Here is a 20470-nt window from a genome sequence, read left to right as displayed (position 1 = left end):
TGTTTCTATTCAAATAATATATTTATTTAACTCAAATTTATCATATCATATATTAAGACATTAGTTTGCAATATAAAAAAATAACAATTTGTTTTTATAAATATTTCATGATTATTTAAACGTTTTTTTTTAATACAATTCTGTAACTGCTATTGTTATTCACTCATCTATTATATTATATAAAATTGATGTTTTTATAAATATAATTAAATAGTTACATGTTTCTGTTCAAATAATATATTTATTTAACTCAAAATTATCATATCATATATTAAGACATTAGTTTGCAATATATTTTAATATAAAAAAATAACAATTTGTTTTTATAAATATTTCATAACTCTTTGAACGTTTTTTTTTCAATTCAATTCTGTAACTGTTTAATTAGGATCATTCACTCATTTATTATATTATATTATATTTAATTAATATGTTATTATTTTTATTATTTGTTATTGTTCTATTCATATCCAAATCATTGTGTATATAAATATGTGATCATAGTTTATCATCATTTTCTACAAAACAAATCTTTGATGGTGATCTTTTTTTTTTTTCATAATGGTTTTTGTTTCCCTTTACATATATGTCTTGCATTTAGTTTGTGTGGCATAATAGAGACTGAGTTATTCTATTACAAGTATTTAAATTCTCTTTTTTATTGATATTATTTTTTCTATTTGAATCAGGAGAAGATGATAAATTTGTGTTTGATCATTGCTGCTTGGAAAGTCTGCAGATTGGTCACTTATGAATGTTTTTATTGATGTAATTTTTTAATAATTGTTCAAATAAATAGATATATCTTTATCCCTAATATCTTTATTCACCATATTGTTATGGTTACTATTGTTCCATTTGTTACTATTCTATTGTAAATCAGTTGTTACTATTGTTCCATTTGTTCTTTCATTTACCTTTAACGTATAAATTATTAAACTAATAATACTTTAAACCTCAATCTAAAAGTTGATCGTGCATATGTTCCTTAAGGTAATATTGAGAAACTTTACGTGCTAAAAATGTGTTTGAAGAATTCTGATTTAGGGGGTTAAACACATAACATTCTGAAAGTAATAAGCCTGTAATAAGTCTTTGGAGTATTCTGATTTAGAATTTATAGCTGAATATAGTTATGTTATTAGAATATCTATTATTGTTTTATTACAAAAAAATGTTTTTTTTGTAGGTTATTGTATTTGGTTTCAATTTCATATATGGCTTAACAACTAATAATTATTTGATTATTTAGTTTTATAATGGTTCAATTTTGAAGTTTTCTTTGTGTGATGTTCTTTCACGTGATTGTGTTAGGATCGAAACTATTAATGATATTATAATGATATGTAAGTCATTTGAATATTTAATTTTTTATTACATAAATTTAGATGATGGTAATTATATCTTAAGTTTGTATATTTTTTAATTATTATATCAAAATAACATGTCCGTTTATATAATTTTTGTTATTATAGTTTAGATGTTTCTATAATTTATATTTGTTTTCGATTAATAATTAGATAACCATTTAAATTAGAATAATAATAATTATTAAAATTATTTCTTTATAAAGTTTTTGTAATCTCGATAAAATCAATTTTTAATTAATTTTTTAAAATAAATTTATATTGTCTCTAAAAATAATACCAAAATCTTCTCAATAAGAAGTGAACCTAAAAAAAAGGAAGACCAAGCCTATTCTTTACAAAATCTACCCGCAAGAAAATAGGGATGCAATTATAGTTAGTGTATTCCGATACCATTTGTCCAATATTTACCATAGAATCCACACAACTATTCTCTTCTCTCAAAATATGAGAAGCCACAAAATTCATACTATTAGTGATATTAACGCAGTTGACCTATCGGTTCCGAACTTGCCAAGGCACAAAATCCATACTATTATCTTATAAATTTATAAGATAAATTTTACGATTTCTTACAAATAAAGGTCTACATATTTTTGACTACGTAAGTAGTTATCATATAAACATGTGTTATTTAATCTCCATATTATTAACTAAAAAAAAATTTAATTTATAGTCTTTTGCATTAAAAAATTAATAATATAATTGCAAATATAACCTGAATGGCCTACAAGATAATTTTATATCTAAATAAGGAAGCACATACTCGTGCGAAGCACGGGTTTTGGCAATCAAGTTGGAAGAAAAAAAACTAAAATTACATTGGAAACTAAAAGCAACGCTTATTTTGGAATAAATAATTTTTACAAATGCGATATTTATTTTGGGATCGAAGAAGTACAAACTCAAAAGTTAAGAATTGTCACTTTTAAGAGAATTGTTTTTGGAGGAGAATTGATTTTTAAAAAATATCCAAACAAAAAAGAAAATCAATTTTCAAATTAAACTAGACTAAAAGTGCTTTCAGAGATTCAAAGAGATGCACACATAGTTAAATATATATATATATATATATATATATTTTTTGTTTATATAAAAAAGGGGAAAAAAATAGTCTTGAGTTTTATATTATAAACTATGACATGCAATTAGAGCTGTCAAAATGGGCTCGGCCCATCGGGCCGATCCATAAGCCAAATAATTTAGCGCAGGCCGGGCCACAAAATACCTTAAAAAACACGACTTTGTTTTTCTGGGCCAGGCCACCGGGCCTATTTTTTTATGGGCTGGGCCAAACGGGCTTCGGGCTGGCCCATTAAAAAAAGATTTTGGTAAATTTTGGGAGTAAAAGATTGAGATAAAATATGATTTCATCAATGTGTTTTCAAGTGATAAATAAAAGTTAAAGAGGATGAAGATATATTTTGAAGATGATGTTGTCAAGGAAATGATTGTGAGATGGAGAGAAAATTTGATAAGTATTTGTGATAATATTAAGTTACTTTATACTTTTATATGGATGATTTTGTGGTATTCATATATATTTATGGATAAATATTTTAAGCATCACTTATATACGTTTATGATGACTCTCTACTTATGTTGTGTTGCATTTATCCATTACATTATTTTTATAAAATTAAAACTATAACATTGAGATACAGGTCGGGCTGGCCCATCGGACCGCACGGGCTTTTGAAAAATAGGTCAGGCTCAATTTATGTGGCCCATTTAACAATCGGGCCGGACCGGATCAGCCAATTTAAACACATTGGTCCAACGGGCCGAAGCGGGCTGGGCCGGACCGGCCCATTTGACAGCTCTACCTGCAATGCAACATACTTAAGGAAATCATTCACGAGTGAAAAATGATTTATTTTTCGGAAATACTGACATGATAAAAAAAATTAGTGAAGGTAGGAAATTATGAACACGAGTAACGAACCATTCATCAATGAAATGAAATTATTATAAACAAAATTCAAGTATTATAAACACGTACAATTCCATTTTTGCAGTTAGAATTTTAACCATTGATGAATTTTGAAATGGTTGAAACTGATTTGTGTAGTTTACAATATGAACTGTTCAATCACACTAGAATAATATTGTTCTCAATGACTGCAGGCAACCCAGGTCAGATGTTATTTGTGTTGTTTTGAGTATCCAGAATTTGAACCAAGAGTTGAGCACTAAGGAGAATTCAGTGAAGGATGCGCACAAGCATACTAAGCATAGCCTCCACATTCCTGCTTCTATTTTTATTAGATGTTGAAGAAGCCCCACAAAAATCTATTTTCTTTGAACTTTAGGTACAGAAAGCATGGTATGAATAGGCAAATCTGATTCAAATGGTCCTCTAAATGGAGAAAACCCTAATCCTGAAACACAACTCTCCAAACTTGTGCCACAAGGCAATGCTACAAAACTATAAAACTCGGACACCCTAAATACGACATCGATAATGACACGATGACACCAATAATATTTTGAAAAATGATTAAATTAAACGTTATCACAAGTTTTATGCTGGTGTCTGACACGAACACAGACACCATTTTTTTAGAGATATGAGAGCGGTGCTACGTAGCTAAAAAAAAATCTACATTGAAGTTCAAATTAAGTAATAACAATGCAGAAAAGCAAAGGATCATTTTAAGTAAGATATTTAATAAACATAAAATGTCTAAAAACAAAACAAAAACCATAATCAACTAACTACAAAGTGGGCACAAAACTAACCCATTTTCATTACAATCACTACACTTAACAACCACAGCATTCCCCTGTTTCTGTTTCTGAACCATTTTGCAGCTTCCATTACACCTAAAACAAGGCAAAAATCTCATATCCCCACAACCATCACAAACACCACCCACAACTTTCCTCGGCAAACCTTGAAGAACTTCCCCCAACAAACCCTCTTCAGCAACCTTCAACATCTCCTCAGCACCACCGATGTAAAAGCCCTTCACAAAAACCCTCGGCGGAACCACCGTGTTCTCCTTCCCCTTCAGAAGCTCCCTCAATTCTTCCTTAAACCCGCTATCCATAGACACGTCACGCTCGCAGATTTGAATCCCAAACGCATCAAACGCTGATCGAACCGCATTGCAAGCCTCAAACGTCCTCCTAACACCTCTCAATGTTGTTGTATAGATCACAACCTTCTTCTCTCCGTTCGGTGGACATATTCGCTCAAACCGATCCGAAAGAACCGAACCGGAAACAGAACCGGGTTTCTTAGGGTTTAGGTTTAGGTTTGGATTGGTGTTTTCTTTGTGAGAGGATTTGGGAAGGGGTGAGAAGCGGAAGCTTTCGGTGTCGAGGCCTTCCATGAGTTCCCAAGAATTGATGATTTCTGGTGAATCGGAACGGGGAGGTTTGAGGGTGAAACGAGAAGATGGTGGTGGTGGAGTGGTGGCGGTGGCGGTGGTGGTGGATGGATCGAGGGTGTTAAGGAGGCCGTAAGTGGTGGAGGTTAGAGAAACGATGTGGTGGCCGACGCCGAGTGCTGAGTGACCGAGTTGATTCAACTCGTCTTCGTTGTTGAGGAAATTGGAAGAAACGCAACCCATGTTTTTTCTGTTTCTGTTTGTGATTTTGAGTTTGAAATTTGAATTTAAATTTAGAGTGAAAGTGTTGAAGAGAGGAGAAGATAGAGACAGAATGGAAGTTAAGTTTGATTTGGTGGATGGGGTTAATTATGATTTTATTTATTTTGTTTTATTCGATGAGTCACCACGTGAATCTTTCTCTTGAATATTTATCCCGCTCTTAAATTTCTACTATTGATTCTTCATTATTATTGTTATTCTCCCAAAAATTAAAAGACTTTAATTACTATAGTGCTAAAATAAAAATAATTCACACATGCATGAGTGTGGATTTATAAATTTAGTGTACGGAGGATCACCTATGTTTCCGGGTATTGTTTGTATGGTTGAAGTCCCTCTTTACTCTAATGCCTATGTTAGGAAGTTTACTAGTAGATGATTGAATTGATTGTATAATCACATTTTAAAGGTAAAATTTTATGTTTATAGAGTGGATTGAATTTGATGTGCTTTAGTTTGTTGATATGATTGTTGAGATGATCTAGGGAATTTTGATGGATAAGTATGAATTCGTAGATGTGATTGACTCCAAAATAGTTGGTAGGATATATACAGGGCCGGTTCTGGGGCAGGGCAAGCAGACCCACAGTCTAGGACCTCAAAAATAATGGGGCCTCAAAATCTAAATTTTTGGGCTTTATAAATTAAAAAGAAATATAATTTAAGAGTTTGCTACTCCAATGGGTGATCCTTGCAACAATCTTATTGATAAGAGGCATGTAATTTTGAATTTCCAATCTTTTGCTAATCATAGGAACCCCTAGGTACTTGAATGGTAGTTCTCCTTCTTGGAAAGTGGTCTAATTCTTGATTTGCTTCCTGACAGTAATATCCACTCCTCCAAAGAACACTCTACACTTTATTGGCTTGTAGAGTCAGAAAATTGTTGTAACACTTTTATCATCATCCCAACAAACTGTGTATCACCCCTAGAGAACATCAGCACATCATCAGCAAAAGCAATATGGGTCAACTTCACATCTTTGCATCTACTGTGATACTTAAACACATGATTTCTCTGCATTTTATACAATAGTCTGTGTAAGTATTCCAGCATCATGACAAAAAGGAGTGGGAACAATGGATCCCCTTGCCTTATTCCATGTTTAGCTTGCATGATTTTAGTATAGATACCATTAACATTGAACCTATATGAGACAGTCCTCACAGTGAGCATAATCCACTTTATAAATTGGTGAGGAAGACCAATCTCTCTCATGATTATCTCTAAGGCTCCCCAGTCCACCATGTCATAAGCTTTCTGAAGATCTAACTGCATCATACACCTAGGAGTCCCTCCCTTCCTAGAATAGCCTCTTAATAACTCATATGTGAGAAGTATATGGTTATGTATGTTTTGTTTTGGGACAAAGGCAGCCTGGCTCTTACTTATGACACTCCCAATAACTCTTGCAAGCCTGCCAGGCAGAATTCTGGATATAATCTTTTACAATGTAGAGCATCCAGCTATGGGCCTATAATCATTGATGGTTCTAGTTGCATTATTTTCAAATGTTGGTGAATCGATGGATCTCCTTATTTTGTTCGATACCTTTTCGTAATAATGTGTGTATACAAATTATTTTCGACAATTGATGAATCGTTGTTAGTGAATAGTTTTCATCTCTTCGATTTTTGCGTAAAATGTTTAAACCGTGCAAACTTTTTCCGCCGATGTGCACTTTCGTCTCTACTTTTATCACGGTATGTTAATTGTTGTTTCCATGTTCTTTTACTTAGTTGCCAATATATTTAGTGCGCCAAAAGTTGAGTGTGTAGTTTCTAAGAGCCCCCCTATATGCTACTGATCCTTCGATAAAGACAATGTTCTTTTAATATTGGACAAAGTCAACCTCTGCTTCCACCTTTGATATTTATGATCTAGTCATAGGTCCCCTTTTCCAAATTTGAGTATGATTTTATATGACGACTTAATGTCACCCATTCTCAGCTCAAACCTAGTAGATAGGCTTATATTAAGCATTTTGAATTTATATGAAAGAACTTCAAAGTGTCTTATTTTGTTGTTATATTTTTCTACACCTTTAAAGTTATTAGTAAGATTGGTTCATCTTTTTTGAATGACCATTCAACTCAAAATTTTTGTCTCTTCTCGAGTCATTCCAAAAGCACTAGAAGCACAATATCTTCAAGGTTTATTGTGTACGTTGAAAAGATGTTTTAATTCAAGATAAATATGATGATACCATGATTCATTTCTACTGGACTCTAAATCCAATGGGAATTGCTTCTTTGGATGAGGAATTTTTATCCAACTATAACTCTTTGTTATATTGAGTTTGTGTTGTCTAAGTCCTACACAATCTTTAGGTCCATCTTGAAGCCTGATCATGACCCCTCATAAGTTGAAGAGACAGACTTGATAAGAATTTTCTTTTTGCTTCTAATGTGTTATGGGCTTGAATATGAACATGTTGAAGTTGTTATTTTAAAAATTAGATGGCTTTCGATTTGAATAGGAAGAAGTTGGCTTCCTTGGTGGATACCACCAAGTTCTCTGGGAAGGTCCCTAAAAACTTGAAAAATTGATTGTAAGCATCCTTTTGCCTCAACTTGGGCTGTTATCTCATGTTTTTAGCTTTTAGATGAAAAGTAAAGAACATGTTGTCGACTCCTCCTTCTGGCCATATGTTGATGTGAAATATTGCCTATAAGAGAAATAAGTCAATGTTAGTCGTCCTAGCACCAATTTTGAAATGAAATGCCTCTGGCACGTTTGGACTCGTCTATAATGGACATTGTCTTTACTAGGAAATGGTGAGGTGTGATCAGTGGGGTGAAGATTAAACATATGGATCTAAAATACTTAGATAAACCTTTGGATGAATTCTCCGTGATTGGGGCTTCTACGTTTAAACCTAATTAGAATATTGCCTATGAGTTTACTAAGTTGATGGATTGGGTGATTCAAAGAGATGATGAATAAAAAATGTAGACTGAGAGTGATCTCAAATTGTGTTATGCATATATTTTCTGCCACCCCTTTCTTGTCTTCACTTCTCTTCTGCTCCAAGATAATATCTACCACTATAAACATGGAGTGTTATCCTTGATGAAGGATAAGAAGGACCTGGAGAATCTTTTAGATGACCTTGTTGAAAAACTTATTCCAAACACAAGAGAGGGGTGAATTGTGATATTCAAATTTTTTGATTAATCTATTAAAAAAACTTTTGCTTTTAAAAAGGATACAAAGAAGATGGAAAAGAAAAGAGATACACAGCAGAAAAAAAAAGAAATCAAGGAAAATAAATAGAGAAAATATAGAGAGTGGACTAAATTTTTTTACATGTTCGACTTAATCACTTAGTCTACTCATGTCCCCAAGAGTTTCCTCTTGAGAGTTTGAATGAAATCAAACTTAAGCTTTTACAAAATCAACCCGTGAAACTTTAACAAAAAAAACAAACAAAGCTTTTATAAAGGCTTAACTTTTTAAGTTTAGCTTGCAACCTTTAAATTTTTTACAAATATAATTCACAAGAGAATTGCATTCTTGAATAAAGTAGATTAAACACAACATTAGTTTCAACATAACTCTCAAAAGAGTTTTTCAGTCTTTCAGTACTAGGACAATTCTCGTAAAAAAAAAATTCAAAAACAACGAGAGTATAAGAAAGATAGAGTGGTTTCTATTCAGAAATCTAGTGTAAAATGAAATGATGAGAAATCTTCTTTAAATAGAAAATATGTTGGCTCAAAAAGAAAATGATTCATGGGTCATATTAATTAATTAACACCAATTTTTATCAACTAAAACACTTCGAAACTCGAAAACCCAAATTCGGAAAGGAAGCCCTAAATCGACTATATGAATTAATTGATTAATCTTATCTAATCAATAAAGAGGCCTTTCACCCTGCTTTAATCGATTTAAGCAAGTCTGTAATAGATAAGGTGATGAGTTAGCTTCCCTAATTGATTAGAAACACTTTTTAATCCATTTTATACATATCTTGATAGGTTTTTAGAAGTTGAAATAAGAACATAGAGGTTTTGAAAAGATTGTATGTTTGTGTGATTACCTCAGTACTTCAAGACTTACTCTTGACCTTTTACAATTTAAATTGATCACTATAAGACTCTAACTGCATGACCAATCGAGTTTTCACACTTTCTATCTTCCATACTTCAAAATATTTTGTTTGATTCAACGATTAATTAAAACTTCAATGAGATCTTTGAATCATCAGACTGATGAAGTTTAGGATATCTTCTTAATTAGATGTCTTCATCAAGAACTTACTAGACATTTGCAATCAACTCCTTCCCTTGGCAGTTATCACAGAGAACTCTCAACATTCAAAACTTGTTTGACTTACGGAGTTAAATTCTTTAAGGGATTCTTCAAACTTGTCATCATTAAAACTAACAAAATGACGATCATATCTGCAAGCACATAGATTAACATTCTCCTCCTTCTTAATTAAATGTTCTAGTATGTTTTCATCATACTATTTACAATAAATAATACTCTTATAACAAGTGAATGGTTAGTTTTAACATTTGATTTTAAATTCATTTTGTAAAAAATCAAATATAAAATCATTTTGAGCTAAATAATTTATTCTTATTCTAAAAAATAATTTGAAAAAAATAGATTCAAGACTCATTTAGAGCTAAAATTCTAAAAACACAACAATCACTATATTCCTTCAATTTTAAAATAAATGAGATGCATGAATTCAAACCGTATATTTTTAAAATCGAAGTTGTCACTCTAAATTGTAGTCTTAGTTTTTTTAAAAAATAAAACACAAATAGATTAAATAAAAATAAAAGAGATTACAAAATACTGGGGATGTAAAAATCAGACTCAGTCCAACGACATAAAAAAATATTAAACATTTTATACACATAACAACTACAATAATAGTGGTATAAAAAAAAGTAAAAGCACACACATCATATACACTACCCATGAAACCTACTTATCAACGGGCCGCCAAACCAAACTGATTCACTTACCAATAACTTCATGTGAGAAATCACATTAAGAATAAATGCTCTTTCAAGACAAATAAACCTAAATTAAAGTGAACCATAACTGAGAAATTTTAAGTCCAACAAAATGATGAGAAAAGTCGTGAAACATAACAAAATCAGTGTTGTGATGACGTCGACTCAAATGCTTTGAAAACTGTAGATCTCAACAAAATTGAAAAGAACTAGAGATCAGAGGCAAGTCACACCACCAACAAATAACAATTTAAAACAAACTCTTATAGTTTTTTAGGCCAAATCAAAATTATCAGTTCATCAAAGAAGATCAAAATAGTCCATCAGAGATGACCATCTCAAATCTATGTGATGACATTCGAGGTATAATAGAGAGAAAAATCCAACTTAGCAAAAGGGTGATGCGGAGGAAGGAACTTATCACACCACCAAAAAGAAAGACTCTATGGTGACAAAAAAATATATGAATTTGTGAAAGAAAGAGCTAGATTGAAGAAGGACATAACCGAACGAACCGAGAGTTTCGACTTTGCTAAATCGACGTATTCATTATAATCTCACTTATAATTCATAATAAATTATTAATTTATTGATGACATTTATAAAAAAAACTTCTTAAAATAATAAAATTCATTAAAAAATATTAAAAACTAATTAATGACCGCTATGCGTGAATCTTAATCTAGTTATTTTTTAAAAAATCATGGCAAAGGAAATAAATAACTACATTAATAAGTGTTTGTTTTGGCTTTTTTTAAAAATGATTTTTATAGTGTTACAAAATTTTGTAAAGAAACTTTTTATAAAAGCTTTAAATGAAAATTTGGTTTGAATAGTTATTCTTAAAATGTGATTTTAGGTATTTCATCTATTTATGTGGAAAAATTTATATATCAAAATTTCAAAAAATCACTTAATTTTGAAGCTATTTCAAATAGATTTTCATAAAAATTATTTTTGAAATATAACTTTTTGAAAAAATTAAGATTTTGACTAAATTATGTATGTTTATATTATAGGATGTCAAAATGAATGTTTCATTTTAGAAAAAACGAATATAAAAAAACTTGAAATATTTTAAAAAAGATTTAAAAAAAAAAAAAATTTAAAGTCGAAGCAAAGGGACCCTCAATCTAGTTATTTGAGTTCATTCCTGATCAAAAGAGGTGTGACTTAATTAGGGGTGGCAAAATGGATGGATTGGATTGCTAATGGATGGATGCAATCAATCCATTAGTCCATTAACAATCCATTAAATTTTCATCTAAAAAATCCAATCCAATCCATCCATTAAGGTTAAAATCCAATCCAATCCATCCATTAACATCTTTATAGTGGATGGATATCCATCCACTTATTTAAATATTTTAATTAATTTTCTAATAATTTAGATTTTAAAACTTTACAAAAATTTTTTTTTTAATTTCTCTATAATAATATTTTTACAATATATAGATATAATATATTTATGTTATATTTATTCATAATTTATAATATTTGATAGATAAATTTTGATAATTATTTGTTAGTGTTATTCTGTTTTATTTTTCTTTTTTTTCTAATGTTGTTTCTAATTTTTTTATCTTTGTATGAATTTACAATTTCGTTTAATAATTGGAATGATATATTTCTTCGTTGTTAAATTATGACACCCTTGCATTTTTATTTCTCCTTCAATACTTAACTACTGTGTTGAATTATAGATTTTTTCAATTTTATTTTGAAATATGATTTCCAATTCAAATGAATTGGTGCTTTTCAAAGTATATACAAAAGTATATACATAATATATACAAAAGTGAGTGAAAAAACTGATGGTGATATTTAATTGGTGATGAACATGATTGTTTACGTGAGAGAGAAAGAGTAATTTCACGATAGTGGAAATAAAAAATAAAATTATTATTATTATCATTAAAAGTTAGTAACTTACTTGAACAATGAGAAGAAATTAACAGCAGTTATTGATGAAAAATGCAATTGTTAGATGAAAATTTTAAGTGAAACTAAAAAAAATCCATTGGATTTATTAAATGAGATGGATGGATTGAATTCAATCCGTTAAATAGTTATTTGGTTGATGGATGGATTGGATGGATAAATTATTGGATGGATTAGATGGATTTTCCCTTAATAGATTTTATTGCCACCCCTAGACTTAATTATCAACCCCGCTTTGCGCTATAAAATTCCAACAATATAGACAAGCTTAGGTGCGCCTTAATTTTTTTGAATGCGCAGCTTTTGGAGGAAAAGCCACAACCATACCCTGCAACACCTCAAAACAATACGCGGGAACTTCAATCTGAGACACTCACATGATTTCACTTTTCAAGTTCAACGTCCAACCCAAACAACACCCAAACCCCAAATCATCATAGACAGAGACCCACACATTGTGAAATGTACCAATTCAATTTCTACTCACATGCGCAATGGCCACTGTCACTTGGCTCTCAGTGTCTTCAACGCCATGCCTTACAGGAACTTGTTTTCCTGGAACTTAATGCTTACCGGGTATGTCAAAAACCGCAGACTCGGTGATGCCCGCAACTTGTTTGATTTAATGCCTCAAAGGGATATTGTTTCGTGGAATACAATGTTGTCTGGTTATGTTCGGAGTGGATGCGTTGACGAGGCTAAATTAGTTTTTGACAGGATGCCTGATAAGGATTCTATCTCTTGGAATGGGTTGCTTGCTGTGTATGTTCAGAATGGGAGACTTGAGGAGGCTCGTCGGTTGTTTGAGTCGAAGCGGGATTGGGAAGTGACTTCGTGGAATTGTTTGATGGGTGGGTATGTGAAGAGGAAGATGTTAGATGATGCTAGGCGGATTTTTGCTCATATGCCTGTTAGGGATGTAATCTCTTGGAATACCATGATTTCCGGTTATGCACGGGATGGAGATTTGTTGCAAGCTAGGAGATTGTTTGAGGAGTCTCCGGTACGGGATGTTTTCACGTGGACAGCAATGGTGTATGCTTATGTGCAGAATGGAATGTTGGATGAAGCGAGGAGGATTTTTGATGAAATGCCGGAAAAAAGAGAGATGACTTACAATGTGATGGCTGCTGGTTATGTGCAATACAAGAAAATGGATATGGCAAGGGAATTGTTTGAGGCAGTGCCTTGTCGGAATGTGGGTTCATGGAATATCATGATCAGCGGCTATGTTCAGAACGGCGATATTGCTCAAGCTAGGAAATTATTTGACATGATGCCTCAGCATGATTCTGTATCTTGGGCGGCAATTATTGCTGGTTATGCGCAGACTGGTTACTATGAAGAAGCTATGGACATGCTTGTGGAGATGAAACGGGATGGAAAAAGTTTAAATAGATCTACCTTTTGTTGTGCTCTGAGCACATGTGCTAATATGGCTTCTTTGGTGTTAGGGAAACAAGTTCATGGGCAGGTGATGAAGACAGGGTATGATAATGGGTGTTTGGTGGGAAATGCACTTCTTGAAATGTATTGTAAATGTGGTAGCATAGGTGAAGCCTATGATGTATTTGAAAGAATACAGCAGAAAGATATCATCTCTTGGAACACAATGTTAGCTGGTTATGCTAGGCATGGATTTGGCAGACAGGCTTTATTTGTGTTTGATTCAATGAAGATAGCAGGTTTTAAGCCTGACGAAATTACCATGGTATGTAATAGGTTTTTATTTATAAATAAATTCCATATGTTAGAATGAATGCTCCTTATTAAATCGTGTTGGATGAACTATGGTCCTCAAAGCTTAATACTTCACTTCATTGTATTTTCATTTTGACATCACTAGTTAGGACTTAGGTTTCTGATATAATTTTTCCTGGCTTTTATGGTCAAAGCTGTTATGGTAAAATAAGCTCCTCAGGGAAGCAAGATATACCTGGGTTCCATCTGGTCTCTTGAATCCAATTTTAATGCATTTTCTGTGAAGGGAACAAAAACTTATTCTTTTCTAGTTATCTGTTTATTTTGTCTGCTATTTTTATTGCAGTGTAATCCAAAAGGAAGTTGACAGCACTGTAATCCATGCTGTTAGGCATGCCGTTGACCTTAATAATTGAGATAGATTATTTCGGAATAGTTGTTACCGACGTGAATAGCCTAGGCTACATTGAGGCTATATACCTGTTGAGCTGTAAATGTCATAAAATATCGTAAATTGATTTATAGAACAGCTGTGAGATCCTCTGATTTAAGGGTCCGTTTAGGCAGTTATTTTGGATTTATTTCAGGATAAAGGTATCTGAGCAAGGACAGAATTTTGGCTTAACTAACTCTCAGTCTTAACTGATAACTAACCCCTATTCCGTACACAGAATTTTGACTGATTTTGTTTCATTTTTCCCCTTTGAAATTGAATACCATATAATATAAAATGTCGTTTGCTGTTATTACAAGTTAATGAGAATAATTCAGATTTCTTCTCATACTGTAAATAAAGAATGTTGAATTCCCTTATTTATCTCTGAAGCATATATGGCGTATTCTTTTAAATTTATTAAACACAAAATATTTTATTAGGGTACACAAAATCAAGAAAAAGGAAAGTAGACCATATATTTCTTTAAGCTTTCTGTTAGTAGACTCCGCCTAGTTATTTATAGACAGAGAAATGAGTAGCATAGGGGCTCTTTGTTTTAGAAGTGGAATGTGGTAGGGTCTGTATTCAAATTTCTTTTTCTTGTAGCTTTCTAGAACCAAGCTAGCAAATGGGGGTTTCTTCAATGAATTATGTATTCTTCCCAGTTCCCATCAATTCTGATCGAGTTCTATCACAATATCACTTTCCTCCTCATCATAGTTTCAGCATATATGAATAGACTGCATACCTGCCATTTTTTCCTTGCCCTTGACTTTTGTCATTATATTTGACATGTATAGGAAAATTCAGTCAGAAATACTCCATGGGCCTAATGCAGGCAAGAAGTTCAATTGCTAAGGATAGTTGTTATTGAATCACTTATCTTTATTTCTCTAACAAATTTCAAATAGGTGGTCCCTGCATCGATTAGCATCCTACATTTTACAATTTGTTTTCTTCCTCGGTTTGGTATTTTCATTTTACAATGCTAAAGTTTTCTTTACAATGAGTAAAATACAAATGAGCTAATAGTTGCATAATCATAAACAAATATGATCACCATAACAAAACATTGACAAATAAACTAGGATGGATTGAGGTGTCCATATTATCATTATCATTTTACCTATACAATATAATAGTGTGCCTTTTGACTCATTCTGCTTATTCTTTCTCGAATCATGTTTCAGGTTGGCGTTCTTTCGGCTTGCAGTCATACTGGCATGACTGATAGGGGAACTGAATATTTTTATACAATGAATAAAGATTATGGTATAACACCAAATTCCAAACATTATAATTGTATGATTGATCTTCTTGGTAGAGCTGGCCGGGTGAAAGAAGCACATAACTTAATGAAAAACATGCCTTTTGAGCCAGACGCTGCAACCTGGGGAGCTCTACTAGGTGCAAGCCGGATTCATGGCTATACTGAACTGGGTGAGAAGGCTGCTGAGATGCTTTTTAATATGGAACCCCATAATGCGGGAATGTATGTCCTTCTTTCAAATTTATATGCAGGTTTAGGCAAATGGGTTGATGTTGGCAAGCTTAGATTAAAAATGAGGCAACTTGGTATTCAGAAAATACCCGGGTATAGTTGGGTTGAGGTACAAAATAAGATTCATACATTCACAGTTGGTGATTATTCACACCCAGAAAAAGATAGAATCTATGCTTACTTAGGAGAGTTAGATCTAAAACTGAAGCAAGAGGGACATGTTCCTTTGGTAAAATTGGTTCTGCATGATGTGGAAGAGGAAGAGAAGAAGCGAATGCTCAAGTATCACAGTGAGAAATTAGCTGTGGCATTTGGAATTTTGACCATACCTGCTGGTAGGCCAATACGTGTCATGAAAAACTTGCGCGTGTGTGAAGACTGCCATAATGCCATCAAGCACATATCCAAAATTGTTGGAAGATTGATAATCTTAAGAGATTCTCATCGTTTTCATTACTTCAATGAGGGTATCTGTTCTTGTGGGGATTATTGGTGAATGGAAAAACATGGTATAAATTAACCCATTATGTTCAGGTAGGATACCAGTGGGGGGCACTGGATTTGGTAATCGTAAATCAATATTATTCTGGTCCGAGTAATGGTTATCATCAGGGAATATTGTTTTGAAGTAATCTCCCGTGGTCTATTCTGGAAGAATGGGTGCCTTTTTGTGCATTATTTTGTGAAAGCTGTCAGTGGGACGTTTTCCGTCTCATGGATTTTATCCTTAAGTTGGTTACTGAAGGAGAGATTATAGTGCTTGTGCCTCCTTTGGATAGGTTGGAGGAGGACTGTTTTGTGTGGAACTTTACTCTAGATGGCATGTTTAGCACGGAATCTGCCTGCCAACTGGTTCATGGTCATGTTAATCAGGTGCACGGTGATCAAGTTTGGAAGAAGCTTTGACACTGGAATGGCCATCCTATTGAGAGAACGCTTCTGTTGAAAAATCTGCATCATGGCCTTCCGGCAAATTTGTTCCGAGCTCGTGGATGCATGACTGATCGTAACCTCTGTCATCTATGTGCTCAGTGCTGGAGGCGAGGAATTGGAGAAGGACTGCAATTTGCTGCAGTCACCTGGGTGGTTAATGCTAAAAGATTTGATCTCTAATGTTAATATCCATGCTCATAAAAAGCATGAGTAAAAACACATTAGTTAAGAATAAATTTGTTCAAAAAAAAATTTGTATAGTAAATTAACTTGTATAGTACTGACAACAGAATTATGGTGTTGTAAGAGAAGAATAATCCTTGCACTGTGCTATACTTTATTTCTATTATTATGATGCTGGAGTCTATATAGAGCTACAATATAAAAACTGATAATGTACTATTAGACTAAGCCAATGGATTGGAATTTTTTTAAGATAGATTGTTTTCATGATATGAATAGAGGCGGAGGTATGTGTGGACAGGGGGGGGCCACGGCCACCCCAAGTTTTTTTTTAATTTTTTTTAATGTATGTGAAAATACAAAAATACCCTTTATGAAATTAAATATTTGCAACCTTGCCACTCAACCCTAAAATTCTCTTCTTCTCCCATATTACGGCAATTTCCCCTCTTTCTCACTTTTTTGATTAAAAACATAAACTCTCTCCCTCTTTCTCTCCTTTTACTACTCTTCCATTGCTTGTCTTACATATTTGTTCTTTTTTCTCCAGCTCTTGAGATTGAGGATTAGAGGTTAGTTTCTTTACATTACTAACAATTAAAGCAAGTGAATTTTGTGATAAGTCTGAAGGGCTATGTATGTTCTGCTAGTGATTAGATAATAAACCAGTTTCATATTTTCTATTATACTTGGAACTCATTTTTTGCTTAATAATTCATTGTTGTAGGCCATTTCAAATGCTGTAGCTACGATTAGAGCCACCGCCACCGACAAGAAAAGTCCAAGAGAGGCTATTGAATTTGTTTTACAGCTATTAAAGGTTTTTGTTTAAGTTTTAGATGCAATTGTATTTATGATTTTTGAGTTTATATATAAAACTTTTGGTATAAAATGTAATATTAATTGTATATTATGAAACCAATGTCTTGTATACAATGTTTTGCTTTTTAGATTTTTCATTTGGTTTGCTACTGTTGCTGTTTTATATTGTTGCTGTTTTATATTGTTGCTACTGTTGCTGTTTTATTTGTTTTAGATGTCTTGTATACAACCTTAGATTAAATTATAATATGGTTGCTAATTTAACTTAGGAGAATAAACAATCTTAAATTTAGGTTATAATTATAATATGGTTGTTAAAGTGTATTTTTCTTATGATTTTGTAGGACAAGATTGATGATGAAGAGTAGAAAAATTGATTCTTTTTTCAAGAGGAAAGAAAGAGATGAAGAAAATAATGCTTCTATATCAGAACCTCAAACAGTTTTAGAGAATCCAAGAACTGAAGAAAATGTGAATAGAGTTTACCCGGATCCGGATGACATTGAGAATTCTTTAGAACGTGATCCTGGAAAACGTCCTTCAATGTGGGAATATCCACTAAACCAAATGGATGAAATACGGAGAGCTTATTTGAAATGGGGTCCATATCAAATTCAATTAGAGCAATATCCATTGTCTGGTAAAGAAGACCATAAAAGAAGATTTCAATATGCTTGGTTTAGCATTTTTCCTTCATGGTTAGAATATTCACCTTCAGAAGATGCGTCTTATTGTTTACCATGCTATCTTTTTAGCAAAAGACCAAGTGAGAATTAATTTGCAATTTCAACTTCGACATTTTATTATTGACGCTCGTCAAGCAACGAGTTTGAAGAATTTATCAACTATTCAAGACTTGTGTTCCTCTATGGTTGCAACTAGAAAGAATGAAATTTACTATTTGATTGATAGATTGGTCCGCCTTGTCATGACTCTTCCTGTATCTACGGCCACTACTGAAAGATCTTTTTCGGCAATGAAAATTATCAAGACAAGATTGAGAAGTAAAATGGAAGCTGATTTTTTAGGAGATAGCATGATGATTCACATTGAAAGAGAAATTGCTGCAAACGTTGATTCTGAGACTATTATTGATGATTTCAAGCTACTCAAAGAACGTAGAGCATTGTTATAAGGTATTTTTAAGTTACACACTTTGAAAATTTCATGTTCAGCTTTATGTTTATTATAACTTAAATATTTTATATACATTATGGTATGAATATTTGATCTATAAATTATAATTTAATTTTGTGGCCACCCCAAACTTTATAGTCTGGCTCCGCCACTGTATGATATGATGAGAGCAAATGAAATTAGGTGAGAAAAGTTTTTTATTCAATCTATCTTAAGATAAACCTAAAAAATGAAATTGAGTGATGCAAATTCAATCTTGTTTCGGCCTAACCAACAATCCATAATTATTGATCCAATATATAGGTACAATTTAGTCAAGGTGTGCCGGACACTAAAGTACATGTGACTTGCATCCATGGGCATGGTACAAAAGCATACATTCATTCTGTTAAGACCGTTGATATGTATCTAACAGTTACCCGCACTCCACGCTAGGGAAATCAGAAATAATTTTAACAGGTCATTCTATATACATCATTCTATATACGTGTGATTTTGAGTCACACTCAAATAGGATTCGTTACACACTTGTACAATAGCACTTCAATTTCATACTAATTTGAGGTTCAGAGTTCTAACACTTTTTGAAGGTAACCTCTCTTGTCATCATAGAACTGTTACCACCACACCAGAAGCATATACGCGATAACCATAATCAATTATTTGTTACAATACAAAACAATGACGTTGTATGTGAAAATTGTCTTTTAATTCTCTCGAATTCCAATTTGATTCTCTCAACTTTTCTCAGTTGCACCGCACAACCGTTTTTCAATTGCATCAGTTCTTAAAGAACACTATGTGATGAGTTTATATCCCACTTCATAGCACGCAAGTGCCAACTGAAGACAATGCTCATCCTCAACACCATTTAACAATGGAGAAGAAGAATTTATGAGTTCATTGATAGATTCATCAAGAAAAATATATAAGTTAAATGCTAGTTTTCTTATAAACACTTGAGGTCGGATTACATATTTAAATAGAACTTGAGATTATAGAAACTTCAGAGAATGAGCGAGCTGCTTGCTCGAGCTCAACCATGCATCAACTATAAAGATAAGTTAGTGGTTGAAGATGTAGATAAAAACAAGACATATGGGAAATTTGAGGACAATAAGTGATGTTAAGAGGAGACTAGAAGATGAACAAGGGACCTCAGTCTCTATTCTCAAAGTACACCTTATTAAATACGTCTAGGGAGAGAATATTGCAAGATTGTTCTACCCTAGAGTTCAAAGAATAAAAAGTTTGGTTTGTTCTTTTAAGTTGAGAGATGAAGCAAAACTTGCTAAATTGGTGGAGTTAGAAGTTATAGATCGTAAGTTGAAATCTAACAAGGTGCCCAGACGTCGTGATCAATGTTAACTTGTTCTTTTAATATTTGTGGATTAGAGAGTAAGATTACAAAAGATAAAGTGAAGAGTTTATCTCTTCTAATTCTTAAGAGTTTGTGGAGATTCAAGAAAATAAAATGAGTGTTTACAATTTAATTTTTTTTTTTTTTTTTTGTATTTAGAAGTTTTATTTTTATGCAATAAAATGAAATAAAAAATATTTAAATTAAAAAAATCTAATATATGTATGTTTTTGGTATATGTACTTAGGGACGAATTCAACAAATTATTCATCAAACCTTCCAATATCAATGACCTATTTTCATAACATCCAAAATAATTAACAAATTTTAGTTTATTATACACATAAAAAGAAATAGCTTTTAATGATTTGAGACCATAATTGTGACCATAAAAAAACGCCGAGTGCTTTATGAATGTGTTTTGTTGTATACCATTCTACCTTAAACATTTGAGACCATAATTTCAGCATAGTGAGGATAAAATTATGGCGA

The 20470-nt window shown here is 32.4% G+C and overlaps 2 protein-coding genes across 4 annotated transcripts; one reads left to right on the top strand and one right to left on the bottom strand.

The window, feature by feature from the left end:
• Nucleotides 1–3995: 3995 nt before the first annotated feature.
• Nucleotides 3996–5053, bottom strand: LOC131608222 (uncharacterized protein At5g39865). Its single transcript, XM_058880142.1, has one exon. The coding sequence runs from the start codon at nucleotides 4943–4945 to the stop codon at nucleotides 4082–4084; it is 864 nt and encodes a 287-aa protein (XP_058736125.1). The 5' UTR covers nucleotides 4946–5053; the 3' UTR covers nucleotides 3996–4081.
• Nucleotides 5054–12133: 7080 nt separating this feature from the next.
• Nucleotides 12134–19376, top strand: LOC131603972 (pentatricopeptide repeat-containing protein At4g02750-like). Of its 3 annotated transcripts, XM_058876458.1 has the most exons (5): nucleotides 12134–13616; nucleotides 15233–17231; nucleotides 17387–17479; nucleotides 17826–18617; nucleotides 18922–19376. In XM_058876458.1, exons 1-2 carry the CDS (start codon nucleotides 12198–12200, stop codon nucleotides 16037–16039), a joined length of 2226 nt encoding a protein of 741 aa, XP_058732441.1. In that variant the 5' UTR covers nucleotides 12134–12197; the 3' UTR covers nucleotides 16040–17231; nucleotides 17387–17479; nucleotides 17826–18617; nucleotides 18922–19376. The 3 variants fall into 3 exon arrangements, with proteins under 3 accessions (XP_058732441.1, XP_058732440.1, XP_058732442.1); XM_058876457.1 differs by lacking the exon at nucleotides 18922–19376 and having other exon boundaries at nucleotides 17826–18825; XM_058876459.1 differs by lacking the exons at nucleotides 17826–18617; nucleotides 18922–19376 and having other exon boundaries at nucleotides 17387–17480.
• The last annotated feature ends 1094 nt before the right edge of the window (nucleotides 19377–20470 follow it).

This window comes from Vicia villosa, linkage group LG5 (genome assembly GCF_029867415.1).
Source record: "Vicia villosa cultivar HV-30 ecotype Madison, WI linkage group LG5, Vvil1.0, whole genome shotgun sequence".
Taxonomy (NCBI): domain Eukaryota; kingdom Viridiplantae; phylum Streptophyta; class Magnoliopsida; order Fabales; family Fabaceae; genus Vicia; species Vicia villosa.
The sequence above is the reverse complement of the archived record's forward strand: the minus strand, read 5'-3'. Positions and strand labels throughout refer to the sequence as shown.